Below are 23,071 nucleotides of genomic sequence, written 5' to 3'. Positions count from 1 at the left end.
CTCTGCAGCAATGATGTGCTATATGCCCACATGACTGCTGCAGCCGATCAGTGGCCTCAGCAGCATGAGAAGCGGTCACATGGGTGTTTATGCTTGTGTTTGCTGCAGGAAAGTAAACTAAGGCCATCGGGAGGCACTGGAGCCATGGGAGATATTACAGGGTGGTAGTAGCTAAAAAAAAATAATATATATAATATTAAAAAAAAAAAAAAAAAAAAAAAGTTCCCTCCTGGTAGAATATTTTTATTTATTTTTTTACATTCCCAGACAATCCCTGGGAGTGACCCCCTGATAATACAGCTAAGAGATTCTGGCTCACAACGTCACTGACTGTGAACTTGGGTGGATGAATGAACACTGTTCTCACTTTACTGATGGAACGGCTGCTTTTTTCTTCATTATGATTGACTGGAGGCAGATGAGCTCAGCCTTTGGGAAGGGTGCACCACTGGCATGGAATCTGGCAGTGCTTCTCTACTAATTGGAGTGCACCTGTATGTCAGTGTATTGGGTAGGTCACTGGTTTGCATCGGGGCCAGTGATAGAATCGGTTACGTATATTCCAAAGGGAGTAATCGGCACAAGGTGCTTATGGGGTTTCCTGCTGCAATCCCAAGACATCTGTGCAGGTTTCTTGAACCTCATTAAATAACCTTTGTCTGTGGAGAGGAATATTAACCAGTTCAATGTATCTGGCAACAAGCGGAATGTATAAATGAAATAGATAGACAGTGGCTCAGGCTGGATTATCGCCTGGCTAGGCTTTCTTGTCTAACGTTATACCACATTATGGCACTACTTGGTGGTATTTTATAGCAGAATGTTGGCGAAAAACATTGCATGCCCCTTTCCATTCCTGCTAACCCACGTTGGCTGCCATAGCACAGAGGACTTGATTTTATTTTTTGTATACTTAAATGTCTAAAGTAAGATGCATCAAATGTACCCCAGCATATTCAGGGGATGCTGCAATAGTGAATGTGGACCTTAGCTTTCCAGAAATCTGGAAGGACTGTCTCCTGTTCTTTAACTTCAGCAGAAGATCTGCTGAGGGGTTTGGCTAAACTAAAGGAAGAGCTTAGGTGGTATCTGACGTGAGATGGCCAATGCCATGTGATTTAAGGTCTCGTATACGCCTGGTTGTCATAGATCGGTGTACGCTGCCGGTCTATGACAAATCTGGCCCGATCTGTGGTACTGTTTGATGCCACAGTTTTCTTGGCAGATGCAGCATAAAATCGGAAGCACATGGTGGTACAATATGGTTGCATAGGTTTATCTAATGAATGTGGCCCCATGGCTAGGTACTGGCTGTAGAACTGCTGGCTCAGAGGTCTTTTCAAAAATGTGCTTTATATATCTGATGTGCTTAGATATGACATGACACTATTAGATACACGTGTCCTTTCTAGAACGAATGAAAAAGCTTTGTAGTGTAGGCAGGGAACGGCTCATCCACCTGTTTGACAAGGAAATAAACCACCTGATTGTGTAACCTGTTCATACTGGGAGATTATGTCAACAGTCACTGGCCTGAGGCTCTTCACCCGCACTGACGGTGTCCTTCAGGTATTTTTCCAGGTGTGCAGTAAATGGCAGGCGGCATATATTACTATTAGATCCTATTAAAGAAATTTAGATTATGTTCTTTAGATGTGATGCTTTTAATCCCTTTTTAGTTCATGGAAACTGGAGTGTAAAGGTCTCCTATTTCTAATACCTGCCAAAGTACAGAGTTTGTCGTGCCCTGATTAATAAGAGACTAATGTGATCACCGCATTCCTTCTCTCCGTAAGTCTCTTATGTTTGTAAATCATTCACTCCTTGTGTTCAGTGATGGATCTGGAGGCAGGCAAGATTTACTCTTAGGCCTCTTGCACATGAACATGTATTCTTTCCGTGTCCGTTTTTTTGTGGACTGCATACAGAACCATTAATTTCAATGGGTCCGCTAAAAAAAACAGAAGGTGCTCCGTGTGTATTCCATTTCCGTTCTGCAAAAAAATAGAACCCGTCCTATTCTTGTCCGCATTACAGACAAGGATAGTAATGTTTATTAGGGGCCAGCTGTTCCATTCCATAAAATACGGAAGTCATCCGTATTTTTTTTGTCGGATCAGTTTTCTTTGCACATGACATGAGATTATATATATATATATATATATATATATATATATATATATATATATATATATATATATAGTCATGTGAAAAAATTAGGACACCCTTTGAAAGCATGTGGTTTTTTGTAACATTTTTAATAAAAGGTTATTTCATCTCCATTTCAACAATACAGAGAGATTAAAGTAATCCAACTAAACAAAGAAAACTGAAGAAAAGTCTTTTCAAGATCTTCTGTAAATGTCATTCTACAAAAATGCCTATTCTAACTGAGGAAAAAGATAGGACACCCTTGCCCCTAATAGCGAGTGTTACCTCCTTTGGCTGAAATAACTGCAGTGAGACGGTTCTTGTAGCCATCTACCAGTCTTCGACATCGGTCTGAGGAAATTTTACCCCACTCCTCAATGCAGAACTTTTTCAGCTGTGAGATGTTTGAGGGGTTTCTTGCACGTACAGCCCTTTTCAAGTCACCCCACAGCATCTCAATGGGATTCAAATCTGGACTTTGACTTGGCCATTCCAGGACTCTCCATTTCTTCTTTTTCAGCCAATCTTTGGTTGATTTACTAGTATGTTTTGGGTCATTGTCATGTTGCATGGTCCAGTTCCGCTTCAGCTTTAATTTTCTAACTGATGGTCTCACATGTTCTTCAAGCACCTTCTGATACACAGTAGAATTCATCGTGGATTCTATGATGGTGAGCTGACCAGGTCCTGCTGCAGCAAAGCAGCCCCAAACCATGACACTTCCACCTCCATGCTTCACAGTTGGTATGAGGTTCTTTTCTTGGAATGCTGTGTTTGGTTTACGCCAAACATGTCCTCTGCTGTTGTGTCCAAATAATTCAATTTTGGACTCATCTGTCCAAAGAACATTATTCCAGAAGTCCTGGTCTTTGTCAACTTTATCTCTGGCAAATGTCAGTCTGGCCTCGATGTTTCTCTTGGAAAGCAAAGGTTTCCTCCTTGCACACCTCCCATGCAAGTTAAACTTGTACAGTCTCTTTCTGATTGTAGAGGCATGTACTTCTACATCAACAGTAGCCGGAGCCTGCTGTAGTTCTCGAGATGACACTTTAGGGTTTTTGGAGACCTCTTTTAGCATCTTGCGGTCTGCTCTTGGGGTGAACTTGCTGGGGCGACCAGTCCTGGGCATGTTGGCAGTTGTTTTGAAAGCCCTCCACTTGTAGACTATCTTCCGGACAGTGGAATGGCTGATTTCAAAATCTTTTGAGATCTTTTTAAATCCCTTCCCAGACTCATAGGCTGCTACAATCTTTTTTCTGAAGTCCTCTGACAGCTCTTTTGCTCTCACCATGGTGCTCACTCTCACTTCAACAGTCAGGAGCACACCAAACTAAATGTCTGAGGTTTAAATAGGGCAAGCCTCATTCAACATGCAGAGTAACGATCTACTAATTATGTGCACCTGGTGTGATATACCTGTGTGAGATCTGAGCCAATTTAAGAGGGAATACATGTGAGGGTGTCCTATCTTTTTCCTCAGTTAGAATAGGCATTTTTGTAGAATGACATTTACAGAAGATCTTGAAAAGACTTTTCTTCAGTTTTCTTTGTTTAGTTGGATTACTTTAATCTCTCTGTATTGTTGAAACGGAGATGAAATAACCTTTTATTAAAAATGTTACAAAAAACCACATGCTTTCAAAGGGTGTCCTAATTTTTTCACATGACTGTGTATGTATGTATGTGTATGTATATATATATATATATATATATATATATATATATATATATATATATATATATATATATATATATATATATAATAATTATAATTATTTATTTATTTTTTGGCGGGGCGACGCAACGGATGCGGACAGCACATGGAGTGCTGTCTGCATCTTTTACAGCCCTATTGAAGTGACAAAACAGCGGCTCTGATGCGGACCAGAACAGTCGCGTGCATGAGGCCTTTTCTCTTATTCTCGCTTTCTCCTTTTCTTTCTCTCTCATATGGCTGCCACTATAGCTTTCATGATGGTTACATCCAGGGGGAACATCTATCTAGCATCTACTTTGGGGACAGTTTGATTTGGATAAAAGCTTGTCTTTGTTGCATATGATAAAATGTTTTGAAGACCATTACCCTTTAGCAAGTGATGGTGAGGAGGGCATCAGTCCCAGAACTTTATCCAATTGAACACCTGCAGAGCAATATGGGTAAAAAAATATTGACTGCCCCCACCCACCCACCCTCCATTTTTCTAGCATAAATGCCTTCAAAAATGAGCCTAGGATTTGACAAAACAGCATGGTTTAATGATTGACCAGTGACTGTCCCCTATTGTCACACCTGTAGCCTCAGTGTTTGATTACATCGCTTTAGTGTTTACCCACGAGACTAAGGGAACATTGTGCCAGGTAGTCAAATATATTGCTGCAAAACCACTTATTTTTCCCATGGTTTTCTGATAGTCCAGAGCAGCAGTCATACTTATGCTGGTCTTTGTTGTGCACGGTTGTCGACCTTGTTATAGGATACCTCCTGAATGAAAACATGCGGGCTCTACTGATATGTCTGGTTCAGCATCTTTTCATACAACTGTCTTATTCCGTTCCACCTAAATTGACTTCTTGTTCCCTCTGTCGTTGGTAAGTGTCCATACAGTCTCACGCTATCCAATCATTCAGACTGTGTAGGGGTATATCAACCTATGAAATTTGCTATTTTCCCCTTTAACTGCCCCTTTAAAGGCGCAAACCGGCAGTAAAATACAGGTGCCTATGGGTGTGTGTATTTGTAGCCTCGGAGATGCTTTTACTGGTTTGCTGGACTTCACTGATCCTTCTCCGAGCAGGTTTGTGTACAAGCACGTGAGATGATTAAAGGTTGACATTTGCAGGGCTTTGTGTGCATGGAGCGAGGCGCGAGGCACGGTAACAGGAGTAGACCCCCCTCATTCCTTCTGCACACTGAGTTACCTGAGCAACTGTAGCACTGCATAATCAATGGTGCTAGACATACAGGTTCCAGCCTCGCCAGGAAGTAACCTCCTGAAAAAAACGTCCAGCGGCTGGGGATTAGCACGAATGATGCAAGCTAGACATTTAGGCTCATTGGACCTGGGCACGGATGGCATACACAACAAACAAACCATGTTGATTGTTATATACCGTGTCTGAAGGACCCGAGCGCTGTAACAGGACCACAGAGGCCATATAGTGATGCGTGTGCTTTCACCTATGGCTGACTCTGCAGAATGCTTTGGTCTGAGTTTCTTCAAGATGACTAGTCGCCAAAAAGCCATTATGGCACGTATTGAAGGAAAAAAATGCCCAATATTTGGCAACCAGGACATTCTTGAATGCAATTCCTAAACTTCACAGCTATATAATAAGTGTCCCTGGCACTGTTTTTGTAGCCTTGTATAGTAGACTAGGGTCTATTCACACAACCGTATTTCTGGGTCCGCATCCGTTCCCCAATTTTGCGGAATGGGTGCGGACCCATTCATTGCAATGGGGATGCAAAAGATCCGCAGCCCCACAAAAAGATTAGACATTTCTGCCAGAGGGCTGGCTGGGTGCGTTCGCAAAATGCGAAACTTACACAGGCAGTCCCCGTGTTTTGCGGACCACGAAACTCTTACGGTCAAGTGAATGAACCCTAAGCATAGTCTTACACAGGCAATACTAGCACTGTTTGTTCAATAGTTGGGATAATCTGCCCAAATGGTCATTTATAAGGTAATTCGCTCGTATACAGTTTCATTGTCTGCAGCACATTCCAGTTTATACAGGGCGGTGTGTCCCCCACATATGGTGACGGAGGTGTGTGTGTATATAATAACTAGCAGAAGGACCCGGCTTCGCTCGGGTATATTTAATCTATTTCATTTAATGTTCGTGTGTGTCGTTAAAAGATATCAACACTGTCCACTAACGGTGACATCTACAGTGCCCCGTCCCTTAAAATTGGACCTCCACAGCAGCACACCCCTTAACTTTGACTTTTAAAGCAGCCTTCCTCTTTAACAGTGACTTCAGAGCATACCATCCCCTTGAGTGACCTCCACAGGGGCCCGCCCCTTAGTGGCCTTTACTGGATTGGGGGCGTGTACTTTTGAACAGCTCACTCTATGACAGCAGCACTGTGCTGTCTGAGTGTGATCTGCAGGGAGAAAGTCACCCTCCCTCCCACCTCTGCAGCTGACAGAAGTTGGTTGTTTTTTTTTTTTTTTGTTTTTTTTTTACCTTCATTTATAAAAAAAAATGTTTTATCCCTGTCGGCTAATGAGTGGATGGGGCGTGGCCTAAATAGTTATGGGCGTGACTTAGCGGGACCTAATAGTTGATTTTTAACTTCATTTTTTTCAATCTCAGTCGGCTGAGGAGTGGGCGTGACCTAACTGAATCGGGGGCGTGTCCTTTTGAACAGCTCACTCTAAGGGTCCATTCACACGTCCGTAGAATGGGTCCGCATCCGTTCTGCAATTATGCGGAACAGGTGCGAACCTATTCATTCTCTATGGGCCCTGGAGAGATGCAGACAGCACAGAGTGTGCTGTCCGCATCCACATTTCCGGAGCGCGGCCCCGATCTTCCAGTCTGCAGCTCTGGAAGAAAAAAATAGAGCATGTCCTATTCTTGTTCGCAATTGCTGAAAGAATAGGCATTTCTATGGGTGTGCTGGGTGTATTGCAGATACGCAATGCACTACGGACGTCTGAATGAAGCTTAAGTGTAGTGGAGCCTAAGTGAGTGTGAGCTGCAGGGAGAAAGTCTCCCTCCCACCCCTGCAGCTGACAGAAGTAGATTTTTACCTTCATTTTATTTTATTTTTTTCAATCGGCGTCGGCTCAGTAGTGTGAGGGGCGTGGCCTATACAGATCTAGGCGTGGTTTAGCGGGACCTGGGGGCTGGGTTTTAAGTCTTTTTGAGGGTGGACACATTTCGGCAGGGGGCGTGTCTGGGCTCCTTTCTGCAAGAGTGACACCCCTCTGGGCACCTTACTGACTCATTTACATACCAAATAAACTGGATTTTCATAGGATAAAAACATCCATTACTGGAACAATGGGACATCTTGAAATAAGGTACTAAGTGCTATTAGGCCATGGCGTTAGTTCAATAGCACTTATGCTGTTGACAGATTTCCTTTTTAAAGCTCATCTGCAGCAGTGAAGATAAATGGCTGGGTTGTTATGGAAACCTGAAGTAAAACTATGTAGAGGCTGAAGGACCTGAGAGCTTCTATTGGTTGATAAGAGTCATGTGACCAAGCTTCTATTGGCTAATGCATTTTTTGGAAATATCTTAGGAACGGTACGTCCTAGAGAGCTGAGACCTGTTCTAAAACCTTCCCGGATACCTGATGTTCCTGTGCCAAATTTCATGAGATTCCCTGCGTATGCACTTGTCTGCCGGGCCCAGGCATGCACACTACGCTAACCACTGAGGGCACCGGCTTTGTTTTCCACGGTGTGTATACCGCAGTGTAGTAACCGGTACATGAGCACTGCGGTAAACTAAGGCTACTTTCACACTGGCGTTTTGGCTTTCCGTTTGCGAGATCCGTTCAGGGTTCTCACAAGTGGTCCAAAACAGATCAGTTTTGCCCTAATACATTCTGACTGGAAAAGGATCCAGTAAGAATACATCAGATTGCCTCCGTTTAGTCACCGTTCCACTCTGGAGGCGGACACCAAAACGCTTTTTCTCTGGCACAATAGAAAATGGATCTGTCCCCCCATTGACTTTCAATGGTGTTCAAGACTGATCCATCATGGCTATAGAAGACCTAATACAACCGGATCTGTTCATGACAAATGCATGCAGTTGTATTATTGTAACAGAAGCGTTTTTTGCAGATTCATGACTGATCCGCAAAAAAAAACGCTAGTGTGAAAGTGGCCTAAGATGAGGCTCTCAGTGGTTGTTGAACACACATGGAATCTCAGTAACAGGAGAAGGTGAGGTCACAAAGGTTGGTCAGACCACACTGCGGAGTAGTTTGCCACGCAAAACCCCGCCAAGGACTGAATAAGTAGGATAAATACAAAGGAGAGAGACTTCTCTTTGGTAGCCACTACTGCGTCAAATAAACCAGCATGCGTTCCTGCCTTGGGTCGGTGTCGCACACCTTTTTTGCATTCTTTTTTTGTTGTGTTTTTTTTTAGCCAAATCCTGAAGTGTATTGTAAGGAAATGAGAAGTATAAAGAAAAAAACTTCTTCCTGTTGGATCAACTTCTGGCTTTGGCTCAAAGTTGCATGTGACTTCACATTTTATTGAGGTTGCTGTTAATTCTTTTTCGTCCATGTCTTGCTAATCTTCTTAAAACTGTTTCATTATTCAGGGAGACGAACATGCTCGTAGATCGACTCTGCTGGACAGTGATGAGGTCATCGTTTACTACTATGATGACATCACAACACTATATGAAGTATTTCAGAGAGGACTGAGAGTGTCAAGTAAGTAGCCCCCTCTTCATGTTTATGCTGCTATATACTCTTACCCTTTTGTATTATCCTGTGTGCCTAATTGCATTCTGTTTGCTACAGTGGCTGTAGTACCTTTTTTGTATTTCTTATACTGTAATGGTCAACCACTACCAGCATAGATAGATTTCTTTAAAGGGGTTTTCCCATTACACTTATCCCCCTATCTATAGGATAGGAGCCATATGTCTGTCTGAACAGTGGGGTGCACCTAATAAGGGCCCTGCAATTATACATGGGCAACTCATCTGCTAGAATTTTGTCTTCTGCATGGACAACCATTTTAACAGACTGCCGAACTCCTGGAAAGAGCTCAGCAGAGCCGAGTAATATGCAGTAAAAATGCCACTAACTGCTTCCCATTGATGTTGGTAGGAGAAAAGCATCATGTGCACATGGTCACGTGTGTTTTTTTTTTTTTTTTTTTGTTTTGTTTTACGTAGTGGATATCGGATGCACTCGAAGTGGCATGTTACTACTTTGTAATGAAGGGCTGAAATAGCTGGGGTGTATTTGCCACTGTTTCGACCATCAAAAACACATCGCTCCCAGAGGGGGAGCCTACTGATCTGCTACTGTAGTTTAGCCTTGTGAACATTGCTAACTGTGGTTTTCTAGCACGGCTGCCTCTTTAGTCTGGTGATTTATTGGGGTCACCAGTGTAATAAAGAAGAAAAACACAGAATGAAGTGCTCAAAACCCCAAACACTGTAGCGTGTTTATACCCGGGGGAGCAATCCCTCCACATGTGATCCGCTACTAACGGCAATCCCCAGCAAAAATGCATACAATGAAGGATGTTGGCAGCGGACCACATGCACCAAAAAGGCATCCTACACAAGATGAAATAATATGTGGATGAGAATATAAAAAATCCATAAATCACTGCAAATAATATGCAGCTGACAATACTGGCCAAACCCTCACGATGTTAAAAATGGACTTTGGCCAATATATTCCAGTCAGGAACATATCTGAGCCCAAGGCACCCTGTCAAGGTAGCTCAATGTTGCATGGGTCCTACCGCTAACCTACCTACAGTGTGTGAACACGGTCCGACTCTCAGCCAAACACCCACATGCCTCCATAGAAAGATCACTAATACAATGGGAGGGTAGGAGGAGGCTTCAAGCCCTACCCATAATAGGCCATGTGACAGACTACCAGGTGCACAGAATGGTACCAACGATAAACTATGGCACATTCCATATATATCAAGAGGAAGAAAAAAATCACAGAATGAAGTGGCCTAAATGGGAGGAAGTGCTCAAAACCCTGTAGCGTGTTTATACCCTGCGAAGCAATCCTTCCGCATGTGATCCGTTGCTAACGGTCATCCCCGCTGGAATAGTCTGCAACAGCGGCGAGCTCCAGAAGGAGGCGTTGCCGGCAGTCCGCACAAAGTGTCAGATGTGAGCAGGCAGCGGTGGCGAGCAGCAGGGATGCCGCTTAAGAATGGCAGCATGATGAAGAGGAGATCGTGGAAGCTGACCCGCAATGGATTTATAGCCTAGCCGTGAGCAGCAAGGGAGAATTCAGCATGACGACATCTACATCAAGCTTACCTGAAGACAGCGGTGAATATGCAGGGAAGCTGAAGCTGAAAGTTCCTCAGTCCTCGGATCCTGGACAGGATGCACCATCTAGTGGTGAGAAATTCAATGTTCAGTCCATGTCTAATCAAAAATTTGTTTTAGGCTTATATCTCTTCCTTTTCTGAAAAAAAATATTGCTTCGCCATCTGGAATTTGGGTTAACCATCCAGTGGTATTAAATAAGTCAATTGGTTTCTAGCGTTCCTATACTTGATAGGGGTATTGGTGTATCTGAAGCCTGTGTTAAGGAGGCGTTATGTTGTGAAGTTTCGCGTCTGGGTTTTCACTTGCCACCAGACATATCAAAGAACGCATTTGGCGTTTAGAGTTTTGATTATAATGTCTTTATTACCTTCTAATAAGTAACATGTTGTAAGTAATGACAAAGGACGAGAAGCTGGATGAAGGCAGAAAGCGTAGTCGGCCGCGTTCTTTTAACTGGCTGCAGGCTTTCTGTATTTATGCAGCTGCACTAGGTGAAAAGTTTCCGGATAAGTGCTGTGGTCTTTTTCCAGCACTTGGACATGATATTGGAGGCATACCGTAACTTTGGAGTTATGGCTTGATTTCGTTATGATGAACTATTCAGACAAAAGTTGGCTGTTCACCCTTCTTTAAAATGGGTTTTTAAGGATATTGGTCTGTGGAATAATTTAATGCTCCCACAAAGAACTGCTTTGCCAGAGTAGTCTCCTTCTCAAGGCTTGAGATGGGTGCTTTGCTTTGCCTTTAATGAGAATACATGCAAATGGCTAACCAATTGCAGTTATAAGCAGGAGTGCTCCTTTTGTGGGGGCACTCGTCCCTTATCAAGGTGCTTTAAACTGAGCAGTCAAGGGAATTTTCAATTAGTCAGTTAAGGAGCAGCTTTCTAAAAGCATGGACTCCAGTGAAGTTAGCAGAAATGCTTCCTTGGTTAAAACGCTATTGTCACGGACGGTGTACAGGAAACAAGACAAAGCAACATGCATATATGACTGAGTGGATCCAAAGCTAAGGAACCAAAAGGGAGACCCCTGCACAAGACCTGAGACTGCATAGGCTGAGCAGCCAGGGAAAAAGATCCCAGAGGTGGAAGGTTGCATATCCACGTACCTCGACTATATAACCCCTGAACACCCTACAATAGTGAGGGGACACGCCCACCGGCTCCCTACACCAGACACGGATGGAGTCAGGGTCACCTGGGATCTAGCAAACAGAAAATAACAGATAAATGTTCAACACTTAACTTTGTAGCAGACTGGAAAACAAGATCAGCATGCATACACACTCCAGGAAGTAGTATAAGCCGCCCAGTAATGCATTATGGGGCGGAATTTAAAGGGATGCAATCAGTCCAACTCCATGACAGCTGAGAGAGGCTAACGAGATGAGGAACTGAACAGCACAACAAAGAGAACTCAAGGAGGAGGTTCTGAAAGGCCTCTGTCAGAGCTTCTCAGCTGTCTGGTTGTGATAGCTATCCAGACCAAGCGAAGGCTAAGGTAATTTTCAATGAGTTTTCATAGTTTTTTTTTTTTGGTAACCTGAATTCAAGGGTGTTGGGTGTTTAATGGTAGAGAATTTAAAATCTGTATTGAGATTTGCAGATGTTGTATAGGTAAAGATTAAGAAATAGTTGGATAGTGGTAGAATAGCAGGCCCCTTTTGATTCCCCACCTTTTTTGAATTTATCGCATTTGGGCATTGTTCCAAAAAAGGAGCCGGGCGAGTATAGGTTAATTCATAATTTTATCTTTTCCTGTTGATAGTTCACTTAATGATGACTCTTCTAAAGAGGAGGCTACTGTTTCATATGCTTTTTTTGATCAAGCAGTAGATTTATTGAGTTGTTTTGGCTGTGTGGCCTTGCTGGCAAAGGCCGACATGAAATCAGCATTCAGGCTTTTGCCAGTTGGATCTCAGGGTTTTAATTATTTGGATTGTAAGTTTTTTTGTTTTTTTATAAATGCCTCCCTATGGGTTTTTCTTAGGTCATGTTCGTACTTTGAATCTTTTTCCTCGGTTTTACATTGGGTTATTCAAGTTAATATTCTGGAAGGTGGTGTTTTACATAACTTAATTTTTTTTGTTTATAGGCTTTGGTTCTAACTTGTTTTTCTTAATATAGCTAGTCAGTTTGGTATTCCTATTGCAGATGAGAACTGTTTACCCTTTATTTGGAATTTTTAGGTATAGTTATTGATAGCATTAAGATGCAATTTCGTTTACTCAAGGTTAAGTTGGATTCCATAAGGTTACTATTAGTTTTTTTTTTTTTTTTTTTTTTTTTTGGGCAAAAAAAAAAAATACACCTTGAGGGAGTTACAATCTTTGTTAGGCTCATTAAATTTTGCATGTAGGATTATTCCAATGGGCCATGTTTTTTTTAAAAAGGCTTGTATTTTGCTACAAGATTAGATTATCGAGACTGCTTAAAGAAGACTTGGCTATGTGGCTTGAGTTGTTGGCAGAATAAGTTTCAAGATTCAGATTCAGATTCTTTGCAATTGTTTACCGATGAAGCAGCTAGATGTAGTTTTGGTGCTTTTTTGAAACGATAAATGGTGTGCAGAGAGTTGTCTGTCTTTTTGGGTGGAGAACAAATTTACTCCTAATATTATTCTTGGAGTTATTTCCAGTTTTGGTTGCAATTGTAATTTGGGGTCGTATTTCAGAAACAAGAGAATTTGTCTGTTTACAGACAAAGTAGTAGTTTTTGCTATTAATATCGGCAAAATGTGAAAGGACGGTCTGCCTTTTGAGACCCCTAGTTTTGTGTTGCATGTCATTTTAACATTTGGTTAAAAGCAAATTATATTCCCGGTAAGAATAATGACAACTTTGTCGCGTTTCCAGTGGATGAGGTTTCAGGTGTTGGCTCCTTCGGCAGATCAAGATAGGGCACTTGGCCGCCTCATTTATGGTACCTGCTGCTGGATTGATTATGAATAGTAACCACAATGTTGCACCTAGAACATGGGCTGCTTACGCATCCGCATGGAATAATTGGTTGGAGTTTAGTAATTCTGAGCAATATGTTCTGTCTATTAGTTTAGAGAATTTGGGTCTTTTTTTTTTTTTTTTCTTTCTTTTATGGCTAAAAAAAAGTTCATTGTCTTATATTGCTAAAACAGTAGCAGGAGTGTCATATATTTTTTTCCAGAGATTATTTGGTCAGTTACCTTTTTATTGGGTATGTTTCTTACCAAGCAAGTTTTGAATGGATATCGCAAGGCCAATTTTAACGTAGATATGAAACGTCCTATTTCTTTAGATTTATTAGAAAAGATTTTAAGTGTTCTTCCAAATGTTGCAAAGGATCATTTTGAGATTTTGTTTAGGACAAATAATCCAATTAATAATATGGGTTATTGGGCTCAGAAGAGAGCCAGGAAGAGACATTACTCTGAAAACGTATCCTTTGAGTCCAATAAAAAGCATATACACTGCCTGTTCAAAAAAAGTCATCACACACTCTAATATTTCGTTGGACCGCCTTTAGCTTTGATTACAGCACCCATTCGCTGTGGCATTGTTTCGATAAGCTTCTGCAATGTCACAAGATTTATTTCCATCCAGTGTTGCATTAATTTTTAACCAAGATCTTGCATTGATGATGGTAGAGTCTGACTGCAGCGCAAAGCCTTCTCCAGCACATCCCAAAGATTCTCAATGGGGTTAAGGTCTGGACTTTGTGGTGACCAATCCATGTGTGAAAATGATGTCTCATGCTCCCTGAACCACTCTTTCACAATTTGAGCCTGATGAATCCTGGCATTGTCATCTTGGAATATGTCCGTGCCATCAGGGAAGAAAAATTCCATTGATGGAATAACCTGGTCCTTCAGTATGTTCAGGTAGTCAGCTGACCTCATTCTTGGAGTACATACTGTTGCTGAACCTAGACCTGACCAACTGCAGCAACCCCAGATCATAGCACTGCCCCCACAGGATTGTACAGTAGGCACTAGGCATGATGGGTGCATCACTTCATCTGCCTCTCTTCTTACCCTGATGCGCCCATCACTCTGGAACAGGGTAAATCTAGACTCCTCAGACCACATGACCTTCTTCCATTGCTCCAGAGTCCAATCTTTATGCTCCCTAGCAAATTATAGCCTTTTTTTCTGGTTTGCCTCACTGATTAGTGGTTTTCTTATGGCTACACATCTGTTCAGTCCCAATCCCTTGAGTTCCCATCGCATTGTGCGTGTGGAAATGCTCTTACTTTCACTATTAAACATAGCCCTGAGTTCTACTGTTTTTGTTTTTGTTTTTTTTTTCCTTCGATTTGATTTCATCAAACGTTTAAGTGATCGCCTATCACGATCATTCAGTATTTTTTATTTTTTTTTCCCACCACATTTCGATAGGTCCCTACTATCCTTCCAGTTTTTAATAATGCTTTGGACAGTTCTTAACCCAATTTTAGTAGTTTATTAAATCACCTTAAATGTTTTCTCTGCTTGATGCATGCCAATGATTTGACCCTTCTCAAACAGACTAACATCTTTTCCTCGACCACGAGATGTCTTTCGACATGGTTGCTTAAGAAATAAGAAGCAACTTATTGCACCAGTTGGGGTTATATAACTTATTGCCAGCTAAAAGATAATCGCCCATGCAGTAATTATCCAATAGGAGGCTCATAACTATTTGCTTAGTTAAATCCAGGTGGCAACTTTTTTTGGGGGACAGGCAGTGTATTTTGGTTTGGGGCCAGGGGTTTAAAATGGAAGGATCTCTTAAATGAGGTTATGAAGCTGGTGCTTAGATGGCCTTCGCCGCATTTGTTAATTACTCATGCTGGTGGAAATGACATGGGTAGGGTTAAGACTTTAGATATGTTATGGAGAATGAAAAAGAAACATGTTTCCAGATACTGTTCTGGTTTATTCAGAAATTGTGCAGAGGCTGATTTAGTCCTCTGAGGGCCTGTTATTTGAGAAAATTAGAAAGTGATTAAATAAGACCATGTTTAAATTTATGCCAGTTCTAGGAGGTCTTAGTTATAGACACATTGACCTTGAAGGTTCGTTCCTGGATTATATAGATCTGACAATGTACCTGTCGGATGTTGGGTTGGATATTTTTAATTTAGGCTTGCAAAATGCCCTGGAGAAGTGTCTGTTGCTTTTTTGGGGGGAGGGCCATACTTCTGTAGAGTCATGGCTTGTGGGATATTGTCGCCCAGCTAATGCTGGGTGGACTTATTGGTCGATATTTTATTGGTTAAATTATTTTATTTAATTTGGGTAACCTCTGAATAAAGCAACACTGCCTATTGTATCCAAAAGTTAAATGTGTGGTTTCTTATTTATTATTTCTATTTGAGGAATTGTCATCTGTGTTACCATGTGAGGGCCCCCCAGAGCAGATAGCTTGGGGGACACATGGTGACACGGTCACTTGGTTTGGGTTATCTTGTATTGGTGGTTTTATTGTTTTGGTGTATGTGGTGGTGTCCCCCTCTTGTTGTTTTTTACAGGGCTTAGGCCTCAAAATGCTTTCAGTGTTACTATGGCACCCAGGACGCTATTAAAGTCCTGGTTGCCATAGTAGGAGCGGGGGACCGGTATACTTACAGTCCATGCGGCTCCCGGGGCGCTCCAGAATGACGTCAGAGCGCCCCATGCGCATGGATGACGTGCCATGTGATCACGTTATCCATGCGCGTGGGGCGCCCTGACGTCACTCTGGAGCGCCTCGGGAGCCGCACGGACTGTAAGTATGCTGCTCCCCCGCTACACTTTACCATGGCTGCCAGGACTTTAGCGTCCCGGCAGCCATGGTAACCCTTCAGAAAAAGCTAAACGTCGGATCCGGCAATGCGCCGAAACGACGTTTAGCTTAAGGCCAGATCCGGATCAATGCCTTTCAATGGGCATTAATTCCGGATCCGGCCTTGCGGCAAGTCTTCAGGATTTTTGGCCAGAGCAAAAAGCGCAGCATGCTGCGGTATTTTCTCCGGCCAAAAAACGTTCCGTTCCGGAACTGAAGACATCCTGATGCATCCTGAACGGATTTCACTCCATTCAGAATGCATTAGGATAAAACTGATCAGGATTCTTCCGGCATAGAGCCCCGACGATGGAACTCTATGCCAGAAGAAAAGAACGCAAGTGTGAAAGAGCCCTTACCTGGGGTAAAATCCGGTTTCAGGTGCTTCTGCCAGGCGACAAGTTCTCTTGGGTCAGCTGTTATTTGGTCCAGCAGTGGGAAGAAGATCTTCAGCTGATTGGATAAAGCCTTCTCGGCGGGAAGCCTGTGGGTTTAAAAGAAAGGACATTGCCATTAGCTACCTGCAGTGTTAAAAAGACCTGGACCAGCACCCTGTCCACCCTCCCTTTTTATATAGCTATGCTGGGTGGACTTATTGGTCGATATTTTATTGGTTAAATTATTTATTGATTTATTAAATATTTATTTAATTTGGGTAACCCTGAATAAAGCAACATAGCCTATTTTATCAAAAAGTGAAGTGTGTGGTTTCTTATTTAATATTTCTATTTGAGGAATTATGTGACCTATGTTACCATGTCAGTCGCATATTATTGTGGTGCACCTTTTGCAGTGATCACCAGTGTAATGCATTACAAGTTCAGTCAAAGGAAGTGAAAGAGAAAATATTTGGTATAAAAAAAACTCAGAGGAACTGTCTGTTTTGGTAACTAATTGCATTCCCCATGTAATAACAATTCTGGAGCATCTATTGTTATGGCTCTGTGTTGTACCATCCCTGTTATTTCTACTGGAAGCTTATGAATGAATTATCAGCATTCCTGGAAGATTATACGATATTTGTATTGTTACCTGGTCATTTTTTCTTTTCCTCTGTATTCAGAACATATGACAATATTAATAACATAAGGTTTTAACTGGTGCTTCGGTGCACCTTTTATGATACTGCTCTACAGTGGGATTTTTATTGAATTTCTTTTATTTTTCTAGATAATGGACCTTGCTTGGGACATAGGAAGCCTAATCAGCCGTATCAGTGGATATCCTATCAAGAGGTAATACCTGCTTTTGACAAATGTTGGTGGCTTATCTTCCCTGAGAATGCAATGATCAGGCGTGTTGAAAATCAAAAGCCTGATCCCTCTCTGCCCCAGCATTTGTCTGGACACCTGCATATACACTGGGTGGTTAGTGCCATATGACGACCTTAAAGGGTTTTTAATATTGATGACCTATCCTCAGTATAGGTCATCGTTATCAGTTTGGCAGGGGTGCCGGATGTCAATCTGCTCTGAGGAGGCAGCTCGTGCAGTCTCCCGTCGCTCTACCGGCTGCTGCCGTCTATGGCAAAGCATCAGCAAACAGGAAGAGACGGCACGTGCACACTGTGCGCGGCATCTCCTCATACAGCTGATCTGACACCCCTGCCGATTTAATATTGATGACCGGACAACCCCTTTAATCTAATGAGTGTGGTCAGTTTCAGTCTCATTTATTATCCATGTGCCAGAAAATGGTGCAAATAAGTCAGGATATGACACTCACACTTGATTGCTTTATTTCTAAGAGGGCTCCACACCTGACCAAAAACTGTCTTATTGCATCTCAGCTTCATTGACATGACTGAGGCTAAGCTGCAATACTGTACACAACCTGAAGTCAAATGTGGCGCTGCTTTTGGAAGAAAGTAGCCATGTTTCTAATTCTGCACAGTCCATTTTAGGCGTTTGGTTTGTAGTGTCTTAGAATATACACCCAACCGTGTAATATTGGGAAGAGTGGTAGCGATCTTCCATATGGCAACCAGCATCCTGCATACCAATAACATGGAAAGGCTGAGTGAATCGGCTAGGGGAGAGTGTCTGTTCAGTGGCGGCTGGACTGCTGGGGCCCGCTTTCCCCCATTTCAATGGAGAAGCGGACTTGCATGTGCCCTGATGCTCTGTTTAGTTCTATGGTGCTTCTAGAGAGAGAGCCATCTCCAGCAGTCCCATAGAGCCGAATGAAGAGGCGGACACGCATACATATCTGGCACTACACTAACATGGAGGTACACTGCCCTTGTTCTAGTGACTTCTGGGGGCCCTAGTGGTCGGACCCCCACCAATCAAACATTTTATCCCCTATCCTGTAAAAAAGCTGTTGTAATGGTACAACCCATTAAAATTGGATGGCCACATAATGCTCTACAACCAACACTCGTGCATTTTTTATTTATTTTTTGCATACTTCATACCAACTTTTTTTTTTTTTTTTTTACTTGTATTTTCTTATCATCCAGGTGTCAGATCGGGCCGAGTATGTGGGCTCTGCCTTGCTGCACCGGGGCTGTAAACCAAATTCTGAACAATTTATTGGCATTTTTGCACAAAACAGGCCAGAGGTAAGTTTTCAGTAGAATTTGCTTTCTTGTGATGTTTGTAGTAGTATTTGGGGGTTACTGTGCGAGTGACAAGGAATGTAACTGTTAACTTGACCGAATAAACTGCACTGTAGTGTAACAAATGCACTCTGTTGTTTATTTTTATTGAATGTTATAACTTGGTGTGTGTATTTTATGTGATTTTATATAATATTTTTCTACATTATTATTATTTTTTTTATTGCATTTAAATGCTATGTAGAGCCAATGCTGTATATAACGTGCAACCCATGGCTTAATAAAGTTACTGAAAGTTGTCAAGTCTTCTCTTGTCAGTGTTGTGAGTGAATGTATGAATCTTCTCTTTACAGTGGATAATCACAGAACTGGGCTGCTACACCTACTCCATGGTGGCTGTGCCGCTCTATGATACTCTTGGAGCTGAAGCGATTACCTACATCATAAACAAAGGTACTTAAATATCTAGGTTTATGCTTGGTTTGTACTATGTTTAGAGGCTTTATATTTGTTAATTCAGATCTCAAATGTACCACTGCCAATATGGTTATAATGCTGAAATCTGTCTGACACTTTGTTGACTAAAGGTGGCCATACACATTAGACAAAAGTTGGATGATGGTTGGAACAAGCCTTTCACAGACATGGCCATACACATTTTAGTCCATATTGGCCGTTACACTTGTTTAAACTGCCTGTATTCAGTGAAACCGGGCAATGGATGAAAGATCTTTCTGGAAATATTCTTTCAAGGAAAAATCTTTCTTTCATGGAAAGTTTTTTTTCTTTGAACGGAAGAGCTTTCTTCCGACTATCAGACAAATACTGACTTCTTTCAGACAACAGTCTTTCATCAGTCTACTAAAAAAACAACCATTTGTTAAATTTCAAACAACGAACGTTTTTTGGTTAAAATCGTCCATTTTGATTAACTTTAGACTAATGTATGGCCAGCCTCTGTAAGTGTTAAACTGCATTATAGATGTGGCTTTGAGAGGACTATAAAAAAATACTCTATTTTTGGCTTGAGGGTTGAACTCAGAAAATGATAAACCTATTTGTGCATTTTCACAATTTCTAGCGGAGATTACTTTTGTGTTCTGTGACAACACTGAAAAGGCAAAGTTACTACTGGGCAATGTGGAAAGTGGAGACACCCCCGGCCTGCGTACAATTGTGCTTATGGAACCCTTTGATGAAGATCTTGTGGAAAGAGGCAAGAAGTACGGTGTTGAAATTATCAGCCTGAGAGATTTGGAGGTTAGTATAGATGAACTTACTCTGGATTAATATTCATGTGATCACAATGGCGGCTCTGCTAGTCTTGATGCTGCAACTAGAGTAGCGGTAAAACGCGTGTGCAACACTTGTATCGCTGATCTGTCATGGCTGCCCTTACACAGAGCAGTGCAGTGTAACAAGACTTTGCCCCTCTGACTCTGCAAAGCCAGGCACAATGAAAAATGTAGGATATATTTGGAAACCCATACATGAGGGGGGAAGAAGAATCAAGATGGCAGATGGCACACAAATTGTGCATCAAATAAAATGGGTATAAAGCCTCTAGTCTATTTATTAATGGATTATCTTGCACTATATAGTGAAAGAGAAAAATATTCCAGGAAATTGTGTCAACTAGATTGAAAAAGGAGTATGTTAATAAATAAAAACACAGATGATTAAAAAAAAGGGAGTATGTTGACAATCTTTTGTAGGTCATATAGGCTTTTTGGGGGGTAGACCCCGAGGATTTTTTCCACTGTAGCTACTCAGGGTTGTTCACTAGCCTTAGACCTATTAAATAACAATTATTCAGTTCTTACGAATGTCAAAAATGCTCAAAAATTTCCTGTGTTCGACAATATTTTTTATTTTTTTGCAAGTCAGTAGTTTTGTTAGTCTGCATGGGGTCACCTGGAAATCTTTGGGAGTGTGCTTTAAATGGTGTCCTTAAGCATGCAAGGTCTCAGACCTCGTCCCCTAGCAATATCTACAGTTTCTTTAGGCAATCCTGGTCATGGTACTTGTTGAATCCTGGTCTAAAAAAATGGACTAGAGATCTCCCCAATTGTGATGTCCAAGCCCTCCTTGATGCCACATTAAAAATTTATACGCGTAAGGTCTCATGTACACGACCATACGTATTTTGCGGTCCGCAAAAAATACACATGACATCTGTGTGCACTACGTATTTTGCGTAACAGAACATCTGGCCCCTAATAGAACAGTCCTATCCTTGTCCATAATGCAGACAATAGGACATTTTCTATTTTTAAACGGAATGCACACAGAATAACTCCCATTCTTTTTGCGGACCCATTAAAATGAATAGTTCCGTATACTGTCTGCAAAAAAAAAAAAACGGGACTGACATGGAAAGAAAATACATTGCTGTGCATGAGCCCTAACCCAGTTAGTAGCTACACAGAAATGGCAGTATTAATATTCCATACAGCTTATATTACTCAATATGTCTAATCTAAAACATCTCCAGGACTCCCCTTTTTTGTTGCGCTGAATGTAGTGAGATGAATATATGGATATTTTTCACCATACTTTGGGATGCCATAGAGTCCAGGATTTATGGCAGGATCTAAGATTACACTTGCAAATGGAGTCCAATAGGGATTTGCATCTATCTTTAGTATCTTGCCAGATTCCCATGCTTCTACACAGAAGTAAAACCGCTATGCTACATATTTGAGCTATGGCCATCTGTAAAATAATTTTTCACCATTGGCTCATCAACCCACTGGTGCAACCTCTTTGAAATTAAGATTGGTTATGTTTTTGTTCAGAGTGGACCTCAGTGATGGCACTCCACCTGTGGTGAAACAATGACTCCCAGCATGCTCCATTCATTTCTATGGAGTTCTGAGAACGGCCAAGCCAGAGTACATCTTGGGAGTTGTAGTGTTACCACAGCCGGAGGTTAGCCATCACAGGCAGGGCCGGCTCCAGGTTCATGTGGGCCCTTGGGCGATAAAGCCTCAGTGGGCCCCCCTGTGCTAAGGCCCCTTGCAGACAAGCGTTCCTCCCGCAGCGAGTCCGCATCGCAGCACCCGGCCTGACCTCCCAGCACTGATGGGATTCACATAGCATTATATTGATTTATGATGCTATGTAACCCTTATAGTCCTGGAATGTATTAGATGACACTAACAGCATTATGCCAGTTATCCAATACATTCCAGAACTTTAAGGGTTAGATCAATCAATATAATGCTATGTGACCTCCGGCAGCGCTGGGAGGTTGGGCCGGGTGCTGCGATGTGGACTTGCTGCGGGAGGAACGCTAGTCTGCAAGGGGCATAAGGGCTCTTTCATACGAGCGGATGCCGTGCGGGTAATCCGCTGCGTGAAAGAGTGCCAAGCCCCGTCCAGGACAGCAGAGACACGGAGCAGTAACATGATTGATAATGCTCTTTGCCTCTCTGTGATCATTTTACTACAAAATCACAGTGACAACTGTATCTCACTGTCATTTTGTAGTAAAAATGTCAGAGAGAGGCAAAGAGCATTATCAATCATGTTACTGCTCCGTGTCTCTGCTGTCCTGGACGGGGCTTGGCACTCTTTCACGCAGCGGATTACCCGCACGGCATCCGCTCGTATGAAAGAGCCCTTAGGCCTCATGCACACGGCCGTTGTGCATCCGTTGCCGTTCCCCAATGCACGGGCAACATCCATGCAGTGGCCGGGACGAATCCGGACCCATTCAACTTGAATAGGTCCGTTAACCGTCCGCCCCCCGCAAAAAAATTGAATAAGTTCTATTTTATTGGGGTGCGGAGGCATGGCCAGAAATACCACGGAAGCACTCCATAGTGCTTCCATGGGGTTCCAATCCATGCGTTCGTTCTGCATCTCTGTGATTGCGGACCCATTCAAGTGAATGGGTCCGCATCTGTGATGCGGAGTGCACATGGGCTGGTGCCCGTGTATTGCGTTGCGGACCTGCCGTATGCGGGCCGCAATACAGCCATGGGCACACAACGGCCGTGTGAATGAGGCTTAAAACAAACTCCTATAAGAAAATGATAATCAATAATACACTTTATTGTCAAAAATTCATAAGAGGAAAATTTCCTCTTATGAAGTTTTGCCAATAAACTGTATAATTGATTTCATGTGTTCTGGTATTTTCTTATAGGAGTTTATATTGTGTTTTAGGCCGAATGCACACGTCCGCGTTCCACGGCTGTGAGCGGTCCGTGGTATCCCGGCCTGGCATCCTGCTAAGAGCAGGAGCGCACGGCGTCATTGGTTTCTGCTATGACGCCGTGCGCTTCATGCCGTCGCTGCACTACAGTAATACACTCGTATGATCTATAAGAGTGTATTACTGTAGTGCAGCGGCGGCATGAAGCGCACTGCGTCATAGCAGAAACCAATGACGCCGTGCGCTCCTGCTCTCAGCAGGATGCCAGGCCGGGATACCACGGACCGCTCACAGCTGTGGAATGCGGACGTGTGCATTCGGCCTAAAACACAATATAAACTCCTATAAGAAAATACCAGAACACATGAAATCAATTATACAGTTTATTGGCAAAAATTCAT

At 42.4% G+C, this 23,071-nt stretch overlaps 1 protein-coding gene across 3 annotated transcripts in view; it reads left to right on the top strand.

The window, feature by feature from the left end:
- The window catches only part of ACSL1 (acyl-CoA synthetase long chain family member 1), a 79,158-nt gene that overhangs the window by 25,623 nt on the left and 30,464 nt on the right, over positions 1–23,071 (top strand). For all 3 annotated transcript variants that reach the window (XM_044297584.1, XM_044297576.1, XM_044297569.1), the window contains exons 3-7: positions 8,446–8,560; positions 17,119–17,183; positions 18,410–18,511; positions 18,862–18,961; positions 19,590–19,768. In XM_044297584.1, the coding sequence (XP_044153519.1) occupies positions 8,446–8,560; positions 17,119–17,183; positions 18,410–18,511; positions 18,862–18,961; positions 19,590–19,768 (561 nt within the window). The remainder of the gene's footprint in view (positions 1–8,445; positions 8,561–17,118; positions 17,184–18,409; positions 18,512–18,861; positions 18,962–19,589; positions 19,769–23,071) is intronic.

The sequence above is a fragment of the Bufo gargarizans genome, chromosome 1 (genome assembly GCF_014858855.1).
Source record: "Bufo gargarizans isolate SCDJY-AF-19 chromosome 1, ASM1485885v1, whole genome shotgun sequence".
NCBI classification, from domain to species: domain Eukaryota; kingdom Metazoa; phylum Chordata; class Amphibia; order Anura; family Bufonidae; genus Bufo; species Bufo gargarizans.
This window is presented reverse-complemented; position numbering and strand designations above follow the sequence as displayed.